Source organism: Schistosoma mansoni (genome assembly GCF_000237925.1).
Source record: "Schistosoma mansoni, WGS project CABG00000000 data, chromosome 1 unplaced supercontig 0010, strain Puerto Rico, whole genome shotgun sequence".
NCBI classification, from domain to species: Eukaryota; Metazoa; Platyhelminthes; class Trematoda; order Strigeidida; family Schistosomatidae; genus Schistosoma; species Schistosoma mansoni.
The window spans coordinates 2,764,616-2,788,501 of record NW_017385987.1 but is presented as its reverse complement, the minus strand read 5'-3'; the positions used below and the strand labels follow the sequence as shown (position 1 = coordinate 2,788,501).

The 23,886-nt window shown below is 36.6% G+C and overlaps 2 protein-coding genes across 2 annotated transcripts; one reads left to right on the top strand and one right to left on the bottom strand.

Annotated features, from left to right (window-relative positions):
• Positions 1-1,638: 1,638 nt before the first annotated feature.
• On the bottom strand, positions 1,639-3,999 carry Smp_000090 (hypothetical protein; the record flags this gene model as incomplete). Its single annotated transcript, XM_018792014.1, is given in 4 exon segments — positions 1,639-1,770; positions 3,488-3,679; positions 3,681-3,854; positions 3,889-3,999. Coding segments are annotated over 4 exon segments (609 nt in total).
• An 800-nt stretch (positions 4,000-4,799) lies between these two features.
• Smp_000080 (SNARE complex protein, putative) lies at positions 4,800-13,859 on the top strand (the record flags this gene model as incomplete). The annotated part of the gene is made up of 2 exons (XM_018792013.1): positions 4,800-5,033; positions 13,758-13,859. The coding sequence occupies 2 exons, from the start codon at positions 4,800-4,802 to the stop codon at positions 13,857-13,859; spliced, it is 336 nt and encodes a 111-aa protein (XP_018644916.1).
• Positions 13,860-23,886: the final 10,027 nt, after the last annotated feature.

Below are 23,886 nucleotides of genomic sequence, written 5' to 3'. Positions count from 1 at the left end.
AGTAAATAGAACAACACAAACAAGTAAAACCGATAAAAATCAGTCACTTCAAGTGGGGTGATTAATTAGTTGTAGATGAGTAACTTATCAGTTTTTTATAGCTAATTTAATACCTAGTAGATAATAAGTTTAACAATCTAAGCTTCGAAAAACACTCATAGTTTTTCAATTGTAGATAATATGTTTATTAGTGCTAGATGTGATTGTTAGCGTGAAAATGTAAACAAACGAGCTGAGAACAATTTCTCACATAGCTTAGTTATTTGTATTAACTTGGATCGCAGATTCGTCTGCAGTAAATATATTGTTAGTCTGTAGGTGTATAAACTTCGCTAATGTGATCACTCTATCTCTAACATTGCTTATTATTGTCAATATCGCATAGCAAACTGAATATATAATGATATAATCCCTGAATCCCATTTGGCATCAACATTAAATGTTTAGAAATTCATAGGGACGTTTACGACTAGCTTTACACAAGATTCCTTTTGTTTTACTCGATTTAAAACGTAAAGCTTCACATACGTAGTAACATGAAGGCAAATATTTTCTGACCCTTAATCGTGAAATAGCATAAGAGTGTATAAAGGTAGAGTGGAAGATATTTACCATATTAAGTGTCCTTGAAACTGGTGATAAATATATTTTGCATCAGTATCAATCATTCTGAAAGATAAATACTCGATAACTCTTATTTTTGTCTTAAGGTGAATCAACTGCAGAGTTTCCGCATTTCTAAATAAAGATTGCAGACAGTTGGTTTTTTATGCAAGTGTTTAGACGAGTGGTAGCTTACCATGGAACAGCGACTAAATTAAAATTATAAGTCCGGGATAAATTACATAATGTGAGAATGTTTTGCAAGTTATGAATGCTTTCAGTCTGATGTAATAATCCTCCGGTTTAAGTTGATTCTATGATATCTTCATCACAAGGTAATATCAGTTAAACAGACACTGAAGAATAGGGAAGGGCTGTATGAATGATTCTTTATGGGCTGAGACTCAGCAACGTAAAGTTACGAACGTACAGGGATCAGACACGAGGTCCTCAAATCTAGCAGCAAGCACAATAGCAATCGGCCAGTGAATCGAAATACAATGACCCACATTTTCCAACTTCAATCAATTTCTTATTCAAAATGATACCGATCCAATATCACCAATGGATTGTTGTTTCACTGCCGACTTAATTAACTCTACAAATTACAGCTCCAACACTCAATGACAGAATATTTTATATTATTATGGACGTCATTCAACATCATAGCCAAAGTCCAATCATTATATATTGACAATACTGGCGTAATTAATGAAAATGGCCGTCAGCAATACTGGGGAGGATTATTACTGTTGGATCACTTTAGCTAGTACACGTAAAGGTTTATTGAAGTGAACTGACAAGAATTACGTATGATTAACGTTTCATAAAATTAACACGTTAAATCTATTTAGATTTCTGAATACGTGCTTTGAATCTCAGTACGTGAGGTATTTGAATTTTAAGTGGTCCACGTTGTCCTATGCTTTACTATTTCTATAAATTGAAGATTTGCGTAAATTTCCGCCATACGTTTTTTGTAATTGATAAAATAATGGCTTTTTGTGTCAACTTGACAATTATTATTTCAAAAAATTAAACTATAAAACAAATTACTTTGAATTCATTAGCTGTCTCTCGTAACTTCCCAAAACCAATCAGTTCATTGTAACGTACTTTCTTTAAATTCAACTGCGGTATGTTTTGTTGGGTGAACGATGATAAACTGCATGAATAAATTTCAACGAAGATCAAAGAATATATAATTTTTACTTAATTGAATGATGTGTAGTAAAGATAGCGTTGAAAATTAGACCCGAATACTGAACAGCAGCCTCAAAATACTAAACCCAGATGGTTCAGACTTCCGGTTTAAGGAGAAAGAGAGAAGTTATATTGCTGTTATTGGTAACTTTCGTAATTAAAAACCAGGAGTTAGAGCCCAATATTTTTCATATCAGGTTTGATCGACTAGATTTATTATACCAGTGTTTCTACTCCGTAGTCAGAACAGGGCATTCCACTACTGTAGACGACGGTGATTTGTGACGAACGTTAGTTAATACACATATACTGTAACCTTACAAGTTTTCTGTTTTCAGTAATTAGTCTATACAATACATATTTCCCAAAGTTTTAGTGAAGTCAACCAGTGAAGATACAAGGCAGCTATCAACCGATAGCACTTGATGAATGTCAATTTATACATCGAATCGACAATTGGATTCGACTTCAGTGATAAAAAAATACCATGCACTCTGGGAAACTTCGGTTCTTCAGACCGAACCCCTTTTAGGGTCCGGCTAATGAGCTCCAAACTAGCTAGAAACAGCTTTGTTGTCCTCGTTGACTTTTGATCTTTCTTCAGTTAGTCAGTCAGTAGTAAAAACTGGTCCAAAATTAAACGGACAACTACAGATTATACGACTAAACATAGTTGAGTTTGTACACAATCACCCACCATTTTAATAGCCTAACTAGAACTACTTCCTGATGTTACAGGTTATGGATAACTCAATCAAAAGTAGAACTCTTAGTCTGTACGTTAAAATGTGAGATAAATGTACATGTCAATAATATCAAGTGGACAATCGTAATGGAAGTAATATATGGAAAGGAACACTAATAAATTATAGTGATCCACATGAATGTTTTCTAACTTTTGGGCAGAAAAATCAATCCAATCACTTTGAGCCATTATAAACAAATATATCTCCTTGTGTAATTAGCCGCGTATAATGTTGAAAGTTTTATAGTTGCTTATGTCTGTCATCACTTACTCCACTCGTCACCCGTTTTAGCTTGATTTAATCTTTCTAAATAATGAATCATGATTACTAAAAATGAGTAGGCTGGAAAACCTTCCTCCCCATCATACCTATTACGGTAAATCTAAATAAAAGAATATATGAAAAATACTTATCCGAAACATTATTCATGTTTGAACTCTTGATATGCCGTTATATATATATATACATATATATATAATCCCCGTCCAGTACTACTGGAGTCAAAAAGGAACGCACGGAAAATATTGCAATTTGTTTCATCAGGAATTGTATATATATAGGCCACATAATTATTGACAGTTAGTCGATAAGCACCAGATAAATGACCTGTAACTTTTCACATTTACATTGCCATGGGCCCTCTGCAACCCTTCGTAATACCTAAGTACTAAGATAACAGTAAACACTGTTTTTAAGACCATGAACTTTGAGGCCTTCATCTTTTAACATTATTAATTGAGAGTTCCCTTTTATCAGCCCATATATTACCAAACCATGTTCTGAAAAATCATTTTGAAGTCCCTAAGTTTTTGAAACTATTGAATTAGGTATGTAAACAGATTATTTAAAGGGTTAGAGTAAAGGAAAGAAAATAATTGTTGCAAAATAGATCCCAAAGTGACAATACATAGTCTGTTTACAAGTAAAAATCCTCACTTTGAATATATTTGTGCTCTCATTTCATTCAAAAAGTTGATTGTAAAGTTTTCACACCGAGACTCAATCTCACTCTTTTCTTGGTGAGCAATATCAGCTACCGTGGATGTCCGATAAAACCTCAGCTCACTTACGGCACAACTCAACTCTTCTTCAATCCTTGAACGAAGAACTGTTTCATATTTTAGTTCCTATGATGGGTAAACGACCTACAAAACTTACTTCCCTTAAGGAATCTACTTGTTGCTCAAGGTTTTTAATGATATTGAAATTTTCATTAGAAGAAAATTGGTTGTTTTCGGATAGCAACTCATTAGATCTGAATTGCATATCGTTCACTTCCTGCCTCAATTTCTTGATTTCTTTCTATATAAAGTTGAATTAATTGTCGCTTAATAACCTCATTCTCTTTCAAGTTCACTTCAAATCTCGACAAATGAATAGACCTGCCTGGGACGCAGTTCCTCATAATAAAGTTGTTGACGCAATTGAAAGTGCAACATGTAACCATAACTCAACAACAAGTACTTAAACCCCATTCAGTAGTGAATAGTTTCATGATAATTGTTTTGTATTTATATAGATACCGAAATACTTTGGACTACAACATCTACTGGTAAGATATGTATTTTTTTTGGAACATTGAGGTAAGTAGTAAAAATGACAACTACTCCTCTCCAATATGATTATACAACTTATAATTTTTCATGTTGCAGCTTCTTGACTTTTACGATCACATATGTCATTTTAGGTTGTCCACATTGTTATGCCAGTACATTTGTAGCTAATTCAGCCTAAGCTTCTACAGTGCACATTTTCTATTATTATTATTAACGTCACTATCCTCTTAGTACAATCGGTCAGGTATATGAGGCAACTAAATAGTTTGAATGTTTGCGGATAGATAAGCAAAATCTTTCGCTTAAAGAGCCTCCGCACCTAGTGTCCCTGTGTCATCAATGTCTTTAGAGAGACCTAAATAACCTAAACAGACAAAAGGGAAATTTTAGTCAATAAAGATGAAATACTACCATCAATAATAAAAAATATATCACGTTTACTCATAAAGAGCTAAATGGAAGTGACTTAAATCACCTAAATTAGTAGCCAATCCCAAGAAGGCGTTACTCGTATAGAGTAGAAGGTATCCCTACAGTCAAGTTTCCAATGTTTTATTGTTAGTTTCTGGGTATTGTCTCTAAGGTGTGTATATTTTTTTCTATAAAGTATATTGTTATACATAAAACTAAATAAAATGCTCCAACAAAGATTCTTTAAACCACTAAACTTTTGGTCATTATATCATATTGCATGTTGTTTACTCTATTTGTTTTTTTACATTTTCCTCTACAGTATGCCAAAGATATTGAAACCGAATCCAAGTCACAAAATAAATTTCTTGATGAAATTCAAGACTCATTCGACAATGCTAGTAATCTTTTGTCAAATACACTTCATCGAGTCCTTGGAATACCAAAAAAGCGTACAAATAATCGGAAATTTATGTGTTATGTCATTTTGTTTGTCGTTATTTTTATTTTACTGGTGTATCTCTTTGTTTTTCACAGATATAGTTAGCTAACCATTATCATTGTTGTATTACAGGTCTCGCTTTCTGGATTTTTCCAGGAATTTCTTTGGGTTATTTTCATCAGTTAAAAAAGAAAGAACTATTGAACTTATCTTCTCCTTCTTGTAATTATTGTAACTTATCATCCCGGGAACTACCAACTTCTTCAGTAAATTTTATCATTAAAATAATTATAATAAGCATATAGCGTTTGTATTTAATGTTTTGGTTTGTAAAAATGATTTTGTTTTCTACATGATTTTACTATTTTGTCTACCCCCTCATTTCTTGAGATAGTCTAAATCACTATTCATCACAGTGTTAACTGTTAACTACTGTTTTTCTTCAATGTGTTTTCATTAATCAATTGATAATAAATCTAGTGTCTCTATGATCAACCCTCAATTTTTTCCATTCACAGGCTGCTATTTTTCAATGGAGTAGTGGGATCAGTCGTTGAGGCGTTCTATTTCTAGCCAATCAGTCACAAGCTGAGTCCCTGCTTCACTTACATTGGTTTGGGCAACTAAATGGTATCATTAGGCCTTTCAATTGGAGTTTCCCTTGAAACCAAGTACACAAATCTGTACTTAATAAATAAGTTACCAAAAACTAATATCTACATTAATCTCAGAATACTACTAGTTGAATAAAATAACGCAATAGATAGCTAAATAGGTTTTAAAAGTATATGCAGTTATAAGTCTTAATGTATTACTTATCTCGAGTAACCCTTAATAAGTTACATTTGAGTCAGTAATACCTTCCGCGTGTAAAACACTTCTAATTTTAAGAGATTGGATTGTCCACCTGAGATTAGCAGAGTTCATGTTTAGGATTTCGAACTACTTAACTGTTTAAGCTTGTAACCTCTCATAAGGCATAGTCCTACGACCAAGGATGTCAAAATAACTCTCTTCTGGTCTCTACTTTCAAGTTGTTTTTAAATAGTATCCATGGTCCTAATGTCTCCCTCCAATTCTTGCAGTTATATGCTCTTCTGCCTGCTTCATTTCCCTTCACATTGATGACCCCAATTTCGGTCTTGCTTTGGGATTCAGCCTAATGGTTCGTGCATGGTCTGTTCTATCCACCTCCTGAAGTGGCATCTGGTTCGTTCTATGTCATAGAAAGTTTTTTACTGATGATCTCTAGCCAGGGCACTTGTGTTAATTTATTGACACAGTTCGCAAATTAATAAACGATACGAATACCAATCTCTGCTTATTCTAATGGAGGGTTTTGAAATGGTTACTACGGTCTAATGAATACTGAACGTTTACGCACCCGTGGAATTTCACTTCTTTTATGCAAGGATGAACATTTCGCATTACGGCGAATTATTAAGACACCCTTTCTCAATGCAGAACTTTTCCCATTAGGAGGGTGAAGTATTCAGTTCCCAACATTATTCACTACATAAGATGATGCCTTTGAATCTTAGGGATACCGGAAAACCAACGGGACAGGTCGGGCTTTTTCTTTGATGGTTGATAAAGTGTGCATTACATGTGCTTCACAGCTCTAAACGTTATTTGAAACGTCACCTAACCACTGGGTAGTTCCGTTGGACTGGAGGTAAATCTTTGTTATTCATATCCTCAAGTTACTGCCTAGAGAGAACAGAACTAAAAACTGATAGTTCAAACTAGTTTCATTCCTAAATCTCTGGAAAGAATAATCATGTAGCCATTCATGACCTTCCTGTAAATACGCCGATGGCTAAACTTGCAAGTGACAGTTAAAAAAATTTGTCATGGGTGAATAACCGAATGATTGGAGTCTGAAAATTATGTTTATATCAAGGAAATTCAGAAAATGTTGTATACAACAAATTTATCAGGGCTTTTGATAGGATATCTCGCAAGAGATTCAATAGGAGCTGAAAAAATCAGTAACATCCGAACACTTGGGTCAGGGGCTTTCTTGTGGGTAGCTGTTAAAAAATGTGGAATATTTCCGAAGCTTACTACGAGAAATCAGTACTCACTAGAGTATTACAGGGCTCTTCAGTGATTGTAGTGGTAGTTTTCCAATTTTCAGCTCCGTACGGTAAAACTGTTTTGACGTTAGTACTGACGATGATGACTTGTATCTTGGACAGGAGTCGTGTAGAGCGCTAGATGTTCTTCATTTGTAGGAATGTTGTCTTTGCTTTTCCAGTTCGTGCCTTGGCATCTTCACTGGGTCTCCCTTGTTTACTACTGATGCTACTCAAGTACGTAAATGTTTTCACCTCTTCCAGAACTACCTCATCACGTATGATTTATTTGGCGCCAACTGTTTAAGTCTATTCCCGCGTTATCCGCTGCTACACGGACTTTCTCCGTCTGCATTTTTTTCTGTGTGCGCTGGATCGGCTGAGTCATCTGCAAGATAAATTCGTCAAGCTATGTCTAAGGTGTCCACTTCGTTTCCCTGAATGATGGGGGTCCCTGCAATCTGCTCAACAGCCAGAAGCAATAACGGAGAGAGTAGGCAGACATTTTAGACACCTGAAATGCATCTGTAAGCTTTCGTCGGTGTACAACTTTGGGATCCAGCCTCGTATGAGTTAGATATAACTGAACGTTGAGTATCTTTTGATTTCCATATCTGACTTCATCTCCTCAGCTGGTGTGGGTTCAGAGGCACTGGTCTGTTAAGGGCTGTTCATTGTGTTCTCCCCACCTGTTCCTCCGCTCTCAAGCCTCAGTGATTGGTTTACCTTCTTTGTTCTTTACTGTTCGCCCTTGTCCACTATATTTCCCTGTCAGCTCCTCGGTTGTATCGTAAAGTTGTCTCGCATTTCCTCCCCTTGCAGTTTTTCTTGATGAGGGTCACAGATCTTTCACATATTTCGTCATGAAAGTTATAATGATTTTCTTCATTTGTTTATCTGCCTTCATATATTTTGCCTGTTTTTGCTTTCTCTATTTCGTTCGGTTGTTGTCGACTGCTATCTTCTTGTTTTCCCTTCTTTGAATCTTGTCCAGACTGTTTACAGAAATCCATTCTCCATTCTAGTGCTTCCTGAGGCTCAAAAGTTATTAGTATGCTAAAGTTGGTGCCTCTTCAATCCGTTTCCACTTGCTCACTGTAGTGGTTACCATGATTTCACTGAGCCCATTAGCATTTTGAAGAAAGGTTCCATTAAAATTTCATAGCATTACTTGATCAAATGTCCAACACTTGTTTAGCTCTCTGTCCTTTCATCTTCGAAGGGCCTTCTGGGTTTTTTCCTCATGTTGATATTATCGGTCAGGTGTTCCATAGTTTAGCACGGTGAAACCCAGGCATCTCTACATATTTATTTGTGGGGATAATAGTACAGCCTATGACCACGTCAAATGTTCACAGATCTACCACTTTCATCATTTCCGTTGCTTTCCCCCAGTCTTTGTCGCTCTATGACATTTTTATACACAGTATTATAGAATGAAGGCTGTGAAATCCTTCTCGAAGGTGTTATTTGACAATATTTTTATTTAGTAAATTTCTATCCTTGTTTTGTATAGTAGCTTTTATCGAAGACTCATGGAACGAGATTTTAATATTTCTCACTCTTCTATGACTACATCCATACTATTTGGACTCTGGTTAAGATTTGTCAATAAAGTCGTGTTTGACTGAACTCTAGGTTGTGGTATGGAGCGACTGCTTGTTGTTGCTACATGGCTGTCTGCTAAAGACGTCCATTGTTTGACTTGAATATCGCGGACATAACTTTAACCCCACTCCGTTGGGAATATTCACACTGATTCCCAGATACTTGATAGTTGTGCTTGACAATCACGTTTTGCTGTCTAGTACGTTATTTTGTACCAGAGAAAGCTTTGACTAAGTAGTAGGTGAGCGGTATTATTGAAATATTTTTCATTTTTTGGTATGATTTGTTAATAAAAAATTATAGTACGAGGTGAACCACGCACACAAGTATTGTTTTGATATAATCGTTCATTGTAATTGACTCAAGGGAGCTTCGTTCACCCACAGAAAGACTCAGCAATTTTGCTTGGTTAAATAAATCTTGATTTTTAAAAATCGTTTTCTGCATACTCATCAAATTCAGATATACGTGGAATACTTGGCAATGATAGTGGGAAAAGCTGCGGGAGAAAGTAACATGAAACAAGTTTGTGATACAAGGAAGAAACTGGAAGGGAAATATGTAAACCAGAGAGACCGGTCAAGGACAAAGAAGGCAAACCAATCACTGAAATTCAAGAACAGCGGAACAGGTGGGTGGTACACTTTGGAGAACTCTTGAGTTGACCAGACCATCTGAACCCACTAGACGTCGAAGCATCACATACAGACCTTCCTATAGATGTCACTCCACCAACAATCAAAATAACCAGCATAGTTATCGAAAAAATCAAGCGTGAGAAGGCAGCAGGTCCTGAAAATATAACAACTGAAGCACAGAAGCCAGACATAACAGTAGCTTCAAGCATGCTTCGTGCTCTATTCAAGAAAATTTGGAGCAAGAACATGTGCAAACAAGTCGGACAAAGCGATACCTCACCAAAATATCAAGGGATGGAGATCTAAACGAGTGCATTAACCACAGTAGCGTCACAATTATCGCAGTGTAAGGCAAAGTTGTATCCCGAAGAGAATTGTGAATGGTAACTTTTGAGGACTATTTGTGGACCAATGTAATATGTATATTTCCTATTGTATAATTGTTAAGTAACTAACCTAATCATATTCCTGTTTCTCTTATCATTAGCTTTATTTTGACCTTTGACTTATTATCATACGATTCTTGAGTTATCATCAGTTTATTGATTACTTTCCCCCCTATTCACAGCCACATTTGGCTAAATATTGTACAAATGTTATTTTCTATTTTATGGTATGACGTGGTCTGTTTGCTTGGTATATAAACCCAGTATGTTTCTGAATAATGATTCATACCGCAGAGGCTGTTATTGGTGTTTTGGACTTAACTGGCCGGGCTAGGCAGAAGCAGGATCGATAAGCGCTCTAGACTGCTCGTACGGTTTTCGTGTGTCACTGTTCCAATCGATAATTCGCTGCTCTCTGATTGGCGGTCTTATCACGTCACACATTAGCTAGGTATCCACTCGGCCACAAGATATAACAGCTTTTAACAGTGTTGTATAAGTGAATGAAAGATTCATTAGAGAGTCGAATTCGAGATCAACAACCTAACCTTCTTAAAAAATCAGACAATGAAACTTATAGTCATCAATGTTTCTTAACACTATACTTTCATGGTTCACTTGTAATAGCTTAGGTTAATAAGTTGAGAGTTGACCTCAAACAACCATAGCACTCATTTATTTACTTCCTTATTTCGTATGGGCCTTATATTTACTATTATCTTGTACTGAATGTACTGAATGTGTTTGAGCAGTCAACTATCCGCTGCACTGTGACTGTGCTACGATCTACGGTCTAGTTTCTTTAACCAATCGAGCGAGGGTTACCTATAGGCACGAAACACTTTCCATTCTAATAAATAGCTTTCATTATCCTAACTTAGACTTGTCTTCCATCATTTGAACCTACTCCACCCTCTTACATATCAAAACTCACTGTTCTTTATTACTGTAATCTCATATCTATAGGCCATAACCACGTTCCATTCTAGAGACAGGAGATAATAACTTATCATACCTGTCTTTTCCACTACAAGTTGTTAGGCATTGTTTAGCGTTTGTACCAAATACCTTGCTGCTCTTGTGTTTTTCTTTTTCCAACACTTATTGCTGTTATTGAATTGTGGTGAAAGTCGTAGTATTATAACAATAGACCTAATCCTAAAATTGTAGATATGTCATGATGTGACTGCCCCTGCGGAAATATACTATATTATTATATTGTTGAAGATGAAACCTTTACCGACCGGAATGCGACACTACTGAGTTTTATTGAGTAATCAAATGAATCGGACTTACAAACCAACTTCCCTGACTAATAGAAGGAATTCCTCGGGATTGAGAGGTGAGCCTATCAGAACATTCGTCAGCACTATGGAGCACTTGAGATGGTCGTCGTCACCATGAGGAGTTCACACAGGGAGCTGAGCTGTAAATTATTGCATGGAGAAGAGCTCGTTTGTAAATTTCAAAGAAAGACTGGTGTCAGACCAGGCTGCTTACTCTCCTCCTTTCTCTTTCTTCTGGTGGTTGAATGGATTATGAAAACCTCTATGTTCGAGGTGAAACAAGGAATAAAATGAGCAGCTTGCGTGCGACTACACAACTTGGACTTCACAGACCACCTAGCCCTTCTATCCCATACACACCAGAAGGCAAACAGTGTATCAGCAGTCTCTGCATCAGTAGACCTCAACAAACACAAGGGAAAAAGCAAGATCCTCAAACACAACATAGAGAACAACTCAATCACACTTGATAGAAAAATACTGACAAAAGTGGAAACTTTCACGTACGTAACAAGGCAGCATCATCGATGAACAAGAAGGATCAGATGCAGATGTAAAGGCGGGATTTGGCAAAGAAAGTGCACCACTCCTACAGCTGAACAACATGTGGAACTGAAAACAACTTTCAACTAATACCAAAGTCACAATCTTTAATACGAACGTCAAAGCGGTTCTAGTGTATGGGGCTGAAACTCGGAGAATTACCACAAACATCGTCATAAGGTACAATTATCTATAAAACAGTTGTGTACGCAAGATACTCAACATCTGTTGGCCGGATACCATCAGCAACAGCCTACTATAGGAGAGAACAAACCAGATTTCAGTTGAATAGGAAACTAGAAAAATACGTTGGAGGTGGTTGGTGGTACATACAATATAGAAATCACCGAACTGCACCGTATGAAAAGCGCTTACCTGATATCCTGAAATGAAACGGAAAGAGGAAGGTCAAAGAACGCACTACGTCGGGAACTTGAAGGAGACATAAAAATGATGAGTAGCAACTGGAAACAACTGGAAAGATTGCCAATGACAGGGTTGGATAGTCGTTTATGCTCCCTCACGGGAGGTAACAGACGTATGTATGTTCATTTGTCTATTTATTTGCAAGATATCACAAAAAATGATTTCTTGTATCATTTTCTATGTTTTCACAATGTATGTATGCGCATTTATGCTAGCTTCCGTAAGCACAAGTGCACCTTGGCACAAACCTACATTTTATCCCTTTTTTTACAGGGAGACTGAGAAAGACAAAAAGCCGGAGAAGAATATCATGGACTAAAATTTTGTACATATTTGTTGTTGTATTGTACCTTATGGTCCCTCATGTTTAAGAAAGATGACCATGCACTAAAAGCCACAGAGAGCGATTATAAGTTTTTATATACATCCAGCTTGATGGGCTTCGCATTTTAACTGATCACTACTTGGGATTATCTGTGACCCACATTCGAAGAGGAAGATTGTGCTGTAGCGGTAAATAAATCCCCAAAATAAATAGTTCTGTAAATATTCGACATAATACTGACCTCATGAGTTTTACCAGAACACTTTAGATGAAGGCGCTCAGCTACGCATCCGCACCAGATCACCTCCACGAAGTCCCTTTCTCACAGCAACCAGTTAGATCAGATGATATACATATTGATAAGTCGACATCTTACCGTAAACTTCTTTAAACCCCTTCATTCCTGATTTCTGGTTTTCCTAAGTTTGTGGTCTTTCGATCATAAAAGTGTTAGGGTCAGTTAAACTTCACTGTGTCCTAAGCAAATTATCCGGCATTCATTTCACAGAACATCAAACAGCTTATCAACTCTCAACAAGGTCAAGGGCAATCAGCGCTCAGGAATAATTTTCACGCCATGGACTGATCTGTGAAGCAGTAGTAGCATTCTGTTTCTTGCAGCAGTTGTTGCCTGTACATTTCCATGATAATGTTGCCTATGATATAAGGTCATCAAAGAAGCCATAATGCCTGTATATGAGAAGAGTAATCTACGTCAGACATAAACGAAGAGGACTTTAATGTAGACTGGGAGGCCATATAATCCCCCCAAAATCAAGTGGGCCTTCAATCACATAGAATGATCTCCTACATCGGTTATCTAAAAGATGTTTTGGACGAAAACATTTTGAAGCCTTGAATATTTGGGACATCTTTAGTTTGTTTAGAATGTTAACATTAACTTTACATTCACTCAATCTTGCCATAAGCTTTAGATTGATATAATGAGTAGAACAATGTGACCTTAATTAGCCCACTGGTTCTCTATGTTCTCATTCTACAACCTTTTATACTGTCAAGAACTAATATCCTAGCGGCTCTATGTGTTAGCGAACCTATTGATGCTAAACAAATGCACTCATTTTTACTCACAAATAGCAAACGAATTCACTAGGCTTATTGTAGCCGAGTGACTAGACTATCCACATTGAACTAAAATAAATATCTTAAAATGCTCCGTATTGTCAAGTGACGAGCACATAGAAATTAATTCGGGCATTTGTCGGTCAAAATTATATTGGATATTGTATTGATGGCTGCGCGGAAAGTTTAACTTGTCAAGGTTAATCTACGACGGGACGGCGGGTGGATTTTAAAAGATCTGACTTTTTACCGTGCCACATACTCTTCTAGTTGAATTACCGATTGCTTATCTTCGGGAAACACATTTTCCTGCTTGGATATAACTTTCCTTATTTTATCAAGTGCCGAAGTTCTGTACAATAAAGTCAGTGAATCAAATAAAATCAATATCACCTTATCTACTCGAGGGAGACTACAACATTGATGACAATGGATGCTTCACATTCTCTTTTGGAACAAGAAAACAACCGCAGGGCTGAAGAAATGTCGCACAAGGTTTCATTGCTCAAGGCAGTACGTATATAGGTCTTTTTACGACATTTTTGGCCGTTAAAAACTCTAATTAACACTTAGTGATATATATAATTAGTGTTTTAACGGGAAACAAATTGTATAATTTTGATTTGTAACTAATTTCACCGCGGAATTTTGTGTAAGATTGACATAAGCGGGATTCAGATATCTACAATTTGAATGAAGATTCAGTAAACCCACATGGTTTTAATAAAAATTCAATTTGAATGTTTTATAGATAACACTAGCTCTTTAAAAGGTAAAAGGCTGTGTAGTTACTTGTTTAGTTATGACAACCCAGGCCCTTACATGTACCTAAACTTATTTTCGAAACTATCAATGCTTTTTTGTTGAATTTTAGTACGTTTACTATCCCTATATCACTCGTGGTATTTCGCCCTAGAAGCATCGCCAGTTAAGATGAATATTCTGTTTTTCAGAGTTTCTAAGTGTATTCAGGTCAAATAAATGGTTGTTTTCCGTCTCCGTATAAGCGATAGATTACTAAAGTCGAAGTTGTTCTTAAATCCTTTGTTTAAACAGAGGAATCGGTCTCTAAATTTCTCTTCTCTTACGTATAAATATGTAGAAAAATAACCGTTGTTTAACAACTAACAAGTTTAGCAATAACGCTTACTTTACTACACTGTCGGATGATTGGAACAGACTGACTAAACAAAGAACCCTCTATTTTTATACGTTAACGGGTTGTTTGACTTTAAAGGTAACATACTAAAATCGTAAGTCAATTAAAGTTAGACCACCATGGAAAACCTGGAAGCATTGCACGGTCGTTTCGACCTAGTGTGAGACTCCTCAGAGGTGCACTTCCATGATCCCGCTCGCGGAATTCCGGCTTCGTAGTCTAGAGGTTAAGCGTTCGCGCGCGAGATCGAAGTTCGTGGGTTCGAATCCCATAAAGGGACCGTGGATGCGCGCTGCTAAGAAGTCCCATACTAGGACGAAACGGCCGGCCAATGCTTCCAGGTTTTCTATGGTGGTCTAGCTTTTATTGACCCATGATTTCAATTATTACATTACTAAAATCTTCACAAAAGCCTCTTCTGACAACACATTGACTCGGGTTTTTTTAGTATCTAAATCACCTTGGTCCACAAATTCTATGCCTGGTCCTATTACGAAAGGAAAACGTTCTTATGGTTGTTCACGTAAATTAATCCGTCTGGTACAACAGTTATGAATACTTACGCTGATCCTTTATGTCACATTTAATAGCACTTAATATTTATTACTTGTGTTAATCATTCCCAAATGTTTTTAGATAAATAAACCTACCTAATTTTATGCTTAAGAATTCAAAATGTAATTTGTATATTCCCAATCACCTTGTTTATCTTGTTTTATTTCTCAGTTATTTTAACAGCTCTTTCGTACAAATAATAATTTTATTCAGTTAATCAGTCATGACATATGGCTTGGCACGGATGTGCTTTAGTCAGTGTCTCTATAACACAGCAGCACTATGAGACGGAATTGGAATTAAATTATAATAAGGATAATGAGAATACCTTAACGTTTAGAAAATAGTTCGAGAAAAAATTAAAGGTTTCACATAAAATGTTATGACTCGAAATCTGAAAGAAAAAACTGGTGCATTCATCTAAACTAATGCAACTGATTACGAACAATTTCACACAATCCACTTTTTGGTCACAATTAAATGTAGTGATTTATCTGTGATTAGTGCATTTTGTTCATACTGTTTCAAAAAACATTTAGAATAATCAAAATAAAGTGTTTTTATGGCCTATCCACTTTTTTGTTACTGTTATTTCTCCATTACATCGCTGACAAATGGGTTCTAAACGTTTATGTTGCGTAAAATTGCCGTTAAAGATTCACTCATTGGTTTGACTTCTCATATTTACGTATATAATGTTGCTAATGCATTCCAGGTGTACGTACATTTGAACTTAATCATTTTCTGTAGTAAGTTTCAACGGTCCACCAAAGCAGCACGTTGACATGGTTTGCTAATTTTTCTACATCAGTTTTCGACTTAAAGGTTATATCAATGGTTAACTACTCGTCCTTTTCATTTTTAGCAGTTATTCCTAATTAAAGACATGTTACTATGACAAGCCGGGTTACCATTCCCTTTATTATTTAGCTTTTAAATAGTTTATTTTTGGCAGCTGATGACCGTACATATCAGAGGTCAGTGTAATAAAAATTTATATAAAATCACCTGGTGATCAATATGATATATCAGAAGTACATTCATGCACTGAAAACCGGTTCTGTTTACGCTAAAAATCAAGGCTAATTAGCTTGACTCTATAAAATGAAAATATCAGCAGATACAACTTTTAGTTGATATGGCTGAAAACCCTTCTCCATAGTACTTACCTATCCAGTCTTGGAATGAATAATGTATTTATTCAGTTTTCAATATTTGTTAGTAGCCAGTCCCAAGAAGGCGTTACTCGTATAGAGTAGAAGGTATCCCTACAGTCAAGTTTCCAATGTTTTATTGTTAGTTTCTGGGTATTGTCTCTAAGGTGTGTATATTTTTTTCTATAAAGTATATTGTTATACATAAAACTAAATAAAATGCTCCAACAAAGATTCTTTAAACCACTAAACTTTTGGTCATTATATCATATTGCATGTTGTTTACTCTATTTGTTTTTTTACATTTTCCTCTACAGTATGCCAAAGATATTGAAACCGAATCCAAGTCACAAAATAAATTTCTTGATGAAATTCAAGACTCATTCGACAATGCTAGTAATCTTTTGTCAAATACACTTCATCGAGTCCTTGGAATACCAAAAAAGCGTACAAATAATCGGAAATTTATGTGTTATGTCATTTTGTTTGTCGTTATTTTTATTTTACTGGTGTATCTCTTTGTTTTTCACAGATATAGTTAGCTAACCATTATCATTGTTGTATTACAGGTCTCGCTTTCTGGATTTTTCCAGGAATTTCTTTGGGTTATTTTCATTAGTTAAAAAAGAAAGAACTATTGAACTTATCTTCTCCTTCTTGTAATTATTGTAACTTATCATCCCGGGAACTACCAACTTCTTCAGTAAATTTTATCATTAAAATAATTATAATAAGCATATAGCGTTTGTATTTAATGTTTTGGTTTGTAAAAATGATTTTGTTTTCTACATGATTTTACTATTTTGTCTACCCCCTCATTTCTTGAGATAGTCTAAATCACTATTCATCACAGTGTTAACTGTTAACTACTGTTTTTCTTCAATGTGTTTTCATTAATCAATTGATAATAAATCTAGTGTCTCTATGATCAACCCTCAATTTTTTCCATTCACAGGCTGCTATTTTTCAATGGAGTAGTGGGATCAGTCGTTGAGGCGTTCTATTTCTAGCCAATCAGTCACAAGCTGAGTCCCTGCTTCACTTACATTGGTTTGGGCAACTAAATGGTATCATTAGGCCTTTCAATTGGAGTTTCCCTTGAAACCAAGTACACAAATCTGTACTTAATAAATAAGTTACCAAAAACTAATATCTACATTAATCTCAGAATACTACTAGTTGAATAAAATAACGCAATAGATAGCTAAATAGGTTTTAAAAGTATATGCAGTTATAAGTCTTAATGTATTACTTATCTCGAGTAACCCTTAATAAGTTACATTTGAGTCAGTAATACCTTCCGCGTGTAAAACACTTCTAATTTTAAGAGATTGGATTGTCCACCTGAGATTAGCAGAGTTCATGTTTAGGATTTCGAACTACTTAACTGTTTAAGCTTGTAACCTCTCATAAGGCATAGTCCTACGACCAAGGATGTCAAAATAACTCTCTTCTGGTCTCTACTTTCAAGTTGTTTTTAAATAGTATCCATGGTCCTAATGTCTCCCTCCAATTCTTGCAGTTATATGCTCTTCTGCCTGCTTCATTTCCCTTCACATTGATGACCCCAATTTCGGTCTTGCTTTGGGATTCAGCCCAATGGTTCGTGCATGGTCTGTTCTATCCACCTCCTGAAGTGGCATCTGGTTCGTTCTATGTCATAGAAAGTTTTTTACTGATGATCTCTAGCCAGGGCACTTGTGTTAATTTATTGACACAGTTCGCAAATTAATAAACGATACGAATACCAATCTCTGCTTATTCTAATGGAGGGTTTTGAAATGGTTACTACGGTCTAATGAATACTGAACGTTTACGCACCCGTGGAATTTCACTTCTTTTATGCAAGGATGAACATTTCGCATTACGGCGAATTATTAAGACACCCTTTCTCAATGCAGAACTTTTCCCATTAGGAGGGTGAAGTATTCAGTTCCCAACATTATTCACTACATAAGATGATGCCTTTGAATCTTAGGGATACCGGAAAACCAACGGGACAGGTCGGGCTTTTTCTTTGATGGTTGATAAAGTGTGCATTACATGTGCTTCACAGCTCTAAACGTTATTTGAAACGTCACCTAACCACTGGGTAGTTCCGTTGGACTGGAGGTAAATCTTTGTTATTCATATCCTCAAGTTACTGCCTAGAGAGAACAGAACTAAAAACTGATAGTTCAAACTAGTTTCATTCCTAAATCTCTGGAAAGAATAATCATGTAGCCATTCATGACCTTCCTGTAAATACGCCGATGGCTAAACTTGCAAGTGACAGTTAAAAAAATTTGTCATGGGTGAATAACCGAATGATTGGAGTCTGAAAATTATGTTTATATCAAGGAAATTCAGAAAATGTTGTATACAACAAATTTATCAGGGCTTTTGATAGGATATCTCGCAAGAGATTCAATAGGAGCTGAAAAAATCAGTAACATCCGAACACTTGGGTCAGGGGCTTTCTTGTGGGTAGCTGTTAAAAAATGTGGAATATTTCCGAAGCTTACTACGAGAAATCAGTACTCACTAGAGTATTACAGGGCTCTTCAGTGATTGTAGTGGTAGTTTTCCAATTTTCAGCTCCGTACGGTAAAACTGTTTTGACGTTAGTACTGACGATGATGACTTGTATCTTGGACAGGAGTCGTGTAGAGCGCTAGATGTTCTTCATTTGTAGGAATGTTGTCTTTGCTTTTCCAGTTCGTGCCTTGGCATCTTCACTGGGTCTCCCTTGTTTACTACTGATGCTACTCAAGTACGTAAATGTTTTCACCTCTTCCAGAACTACCTCATCACGTATGATTTATTTGGCGCCAACTGTTTAAGTCTATTCCCGCGTTATCCGCTGCTACACGGACTTTCTCCGTCTGCATTTTTTTCTGTGTGCGCTGGATCGGCTGAGTCATCTGCAAGATAAATTCGTCAAGCTATGTCTAAGGTGTCCACTTCGTTTCCCTGAATGATGGGGGTCCCTGCAATCTGCTCAACAGCCAGAAGCAATAACGGAGAGAGTAGGCAGACATTTTAGACACCTGAAATGCATCTGTAAGCTTTCGTCGGTGTACAACTTTGGGATCCAGCCTCGTATGAGTTAGATATAACTGAACGTTGAGTATCTTTTGATTTCCATATCTGACTTCATCTCCTCAGCTGGTGTGGGTTCAGAGGCACTGGTCTGTTAAGGGCTGTTCATTGTGTTCTCCCCACCTGTTCCTCCGCTCTCAAGCCTCAGTGATTGGTTTACCTTCTTTGTTCTTTACTGTTCGCCCTTGTCCACTATATTTCCCTGTCAGCTCCTCGGTTGTATCGTAAAGTTGTCTCGCATTTCCTCCCCTTGCAGTTTTTCTTGATGAGGGTCACAGATCTTTCACATATTTCGTCATGAAAGTTATAATGATTTTCTTCATTTGTTTATCTGCCTTCATATATTTTGCCTGTTTTTGCTTTCTCTATTTCGTTCGGTTGTTGTCGACTGCTATCTTCTTGTTTTCCCTTCTTTGAATCTTGTCCAGACTGTTTACAGAAATCCATTCTCCATTCTAGTGCTTCCTGAGGCTCAAAAGTTATTAGTATGCTAAAGTTGGTGCCTCTTCAATCCGTTTCCACTTGCTCACTGTAGTGGTTACCATGATTTCACTGAGCCCATTAGCATTTTGAAGAAAGGTTCCATTAAAATTTCATAGCATTACTTGATCAAATGTCCAACACTTGTTTAGCTCTCTGTCCTTTCATCTTCGAAGGGCCTTCTGGGTTTTTTCCTCATGTTGATATTATCGGTCAGGTGTTCCATAGTTTAGCACGGTGAAACCCAGGCATCTCTACATATTTATTTGTGGGGATAATAGTACAGCCTATGACCACGTCAAATGTTCACAGATCTACCACTTTCATCATTTCCGTTGCTTTCCCCCAGTCTTTGTCGCTCTATGACATTTTTATACACAGTATTATAGAATGAAGGCTGTGAAATCCTTCTCGAAGGTGTTATTTGACAATATTTTTATTTAGTAAATTTCTATCCTTGTTTTGTATAGTAGCTTTTATCGAAGACTCATGGAACGAGATTTTAATATTTCTCACTCTTCTATGACTACATCCATACTATTTGGACTCTGGTTAAGATTTGTCAATAAAGTCGTGTTTGACTGAACTCTAGGTTGTGGTATGGAGCGACTGCTTGTTGTTGCTACATGGCTGTCTGCTAAAGACGTCCATTGTTTGACTTGAATATCGCGGACATAACTTTAACCCCACTCCGTTGGGAATATTCACACTGATTCCCAGATACTTGATAGTTGTGCTTGATAATCACGTTTTGCTGTCTAGTACGTTATTTTGTACCAGAGAAAGCTTTGACTAAGTAGTAGGTGAGCGGTATTATTGAAATATTTTTCATTTTTTGGTATGATTTGTTAATAAAAAATTATAGTACGAGGTGAACCACGCACACAAGTATTGTTTTGATATAATCGTTCATTGTAATTGACTCAAGGGAGCTTCGTTCACCCACAGAAAGACTCAGCAATTTTGCTTGGTTAAATAAATCTTGATTTTTAAAAATCGTTTTCTGCATACTCATCAAATTCCTGACGTTTAGTCGTTTCAACCAGTGTGGTCCGTCCCGACTATGATGTTCAGGTCTCCCATCAGGATGGCCAGGTATATTGATTTTTTTTTAGGATGGACTACTTCGTCGCGTAAAACTGATCCTCATCAGTTTTGCGGCTACTATTTGATAGTGCACAGGAATGAGTGACATTGATTGGAATTATTTCCTTTGCTTTGAAGGACGCTTTGAAGATCCTGGAGTCCCGGGTTCTTCATCTTATAATAGTTTTTAATGTTTATTAAGACAGAATCAGTACTACTTTGTATGTGCGTGTGTGAGGGGATTTTCTCCTTCCTGACGGTAATTTAACATCGACTTTACTGAAGTTAATTTTTCTGCTCAGATTTCGCCAATGGGTTTGAACTAGTTAAAACACGTTCAGGTTGCATTGTCTCATTTCTATGGCTATTTGAACGAACCTCATAATCTCCCTTATTGTCCGGACACTTTGTGTGGCTGAATTAACTTGATATGATTGTCAGGAGAGGCACCATCGTCGCAGATTTCAAAGAATATTGGTTTTCATCATTACTTACTTACGCTTGTTACTCCCAAAGGAGCATAGGCCGCCGACCAGCATTCTCCAACCCACTCACTCTGTCCTGGGCCTTCCTTTCTAGTTCTATCCAATTTTCGTTCATTCTTTTCATGTCTGTCTCCATTTCCCACCGTAATGTGTTCTTTGGCCTTGAGGATTCCATTTTAGGGATTACCTTGTTACTCAGTTGGGTGTTTTCCTCAAAGTATTGTTGTGGAGTAAATCTGATTCCTTTTTGATCGTACGTACTGTCTATCCCCGTATGTAATAAATGACTTTATCCGCGTTGGTGAATGACGGAGTTAAATAAGTCAAATACGAGAATGGATTTAAAATACATATATTTTCTACACTCATTGACCTCGCCAGGGAATCAGAGTGATGAAGCGAACAGAAGAGATCGAAGCAAAATGACGTGCATTTTGGAGATGGCGGGTAAGCCAACTCGAGAGTGAAGCAAAAATAATGCGTATTGGAGATGGCGGAGAAGCCAACTCGTTTTAAGCAAGCGTTAATCAACATTTATAGTCAGATAAAAATGAATGACGGACATATGATGAATAAGATACGAAGCGTGCATACACATAAGCTCATATAAAAAAGTAGTCAAGGTTAATAAGCGAATAATTGATAAGATCAAAATATGACTCATAAATGGACAGGCGAATTGGCTTGGCCAGAAGCTAGAATAAAGTATATGGGCTTAACATATAAACTGATACTACAGTATGTCCTATCCACTTCCAGCGCTTCTTCTTAATATCTTCCTCGGCTGGAATCTGGTTTGTTCTCTCCCTCAGTAGAATGTTGCTGATAGTTTCTGGCCAACGGATCCGAAGTATTTTGCACAGACAACTTGTATCTTTTGGATTATGGCTCTCGCAGTTCTCCAAGTTTCCGCCCCATACAGTAGAACTTTCTTGACATTTGTATTGAAAATTCTGACTTTGGTGTTGGTTGGATGTTGTTTTGAGTTCCAGATGTTCTTCAGTTGTAGATATTCTGTTCTTGCTTTGCCGATCCGCGCCTTCACATCTTCATCAGATCCACCGTGCTCATCAATGGGGCTGCCCAGGTATGTAAAGGTTTTCACATCCTCCAAAGCCTCTCCATCAAGTATGATTCGATTGGTGCATGCTGTATTGTATCGGAGAGTCTTGCTTTTCCCTTTGTGTATGTTGAGACCTACTGCTGCTACACTGGTATTCTCCTGCATTTGTTGTTGCGTGTGTGATAGAAGAACAAGATCATCTGCAAAGTCTAGATCGTCCAGCTGCATCATAGCTGTCCACTGTATCCCGTGCTTTTCTCCAGATGTTGACGTCTTCATGATCCAGTCGATCACCAGGAGAAAGAGAAAGGGTGAGAGTAATCAACCTTGCCTGACACCGGTCTTTACTTCAAACGATTCAGTGAGTTGTCCTCCGTGCACGATGTTGCAGTTTAATCCATCATAGGAGTTCCGTATGATATTGACTATCTTCTCAGGCACGCTGTAGTGTCGAAGAAGCCTCCATAGTGTTGTCCTGTCCACGATATCAAATGCTTTCTCGTAGTCAATGAAGTTGATGTAGAGTGATGAATTCCATTCAATTGATTGCCCTACAATGATCCGTAGTGTTGTGATTTGGTCGGTACATCATCATGAGATGTCATAATTCTTCCAGATCTCTACACAGACTTTCTCTGGGTAGCGTTTTTAACTAGTTCCTTCCTTATACTGTCAGGTTACTAATCCTAAGCCAAACCCTTATTCCTTTGTTAGGGCTTGGGATCGACAGTGGCTTTTGAGGAGCTCTAGGCGGAGTTGTTTGAGAATAAGGATAGTGGATTAATTTGAAGTAACTATTATCTTATTAGATTGCATATATTTTTGTATTCATTTAATCGATAATTCGTACAATTTTTACCATAAGTCGCATAATACATAGAAAAATATATCAAGTGCAAACATCATCTACTTATTGATAATTATACTATATAATGTGAAGACGTAGAAGGATTTTCAAATCACATGTAGTCATTTCATGAGTTTTTTTGTATAGGATGCTTTGTTTACTCGTTTTCCTCAGGTCAAAATGCTATCTCAATGAAATATCTTGTCGATAGAACCAGATCACGCAAATATCTTAGACGTAAATAAATCCAGATGTCAACCAAATTAACAGAATTGATAAAGAATACACACAAAATGTACCATTGAAATATGACAGATAATATCGAGAATTACGAAAAATATACAATATCGTTCTCTTACCCGCTTACTTCACTTCTTTTTCTTTTTGTTTTAATAGTTGTAGTGAATCTGTTGAGCATTGGGAATGTTTGCTGGCATAAAGTTTCACATAAACAACTTTGGATTATTTATCATCACATGAAACTGGGTGCTATACATTTTTATTCATTTTTGAATGTACTACGAATTGTCAAGGGCATCCAAACAAAAGTTTTAATGTAATTTAACTTCTACTATCTCTTTCCATCATATTTTGTAATGATGTCAATCACTCATAAAACTTAAAGACGATATTATTCTACCG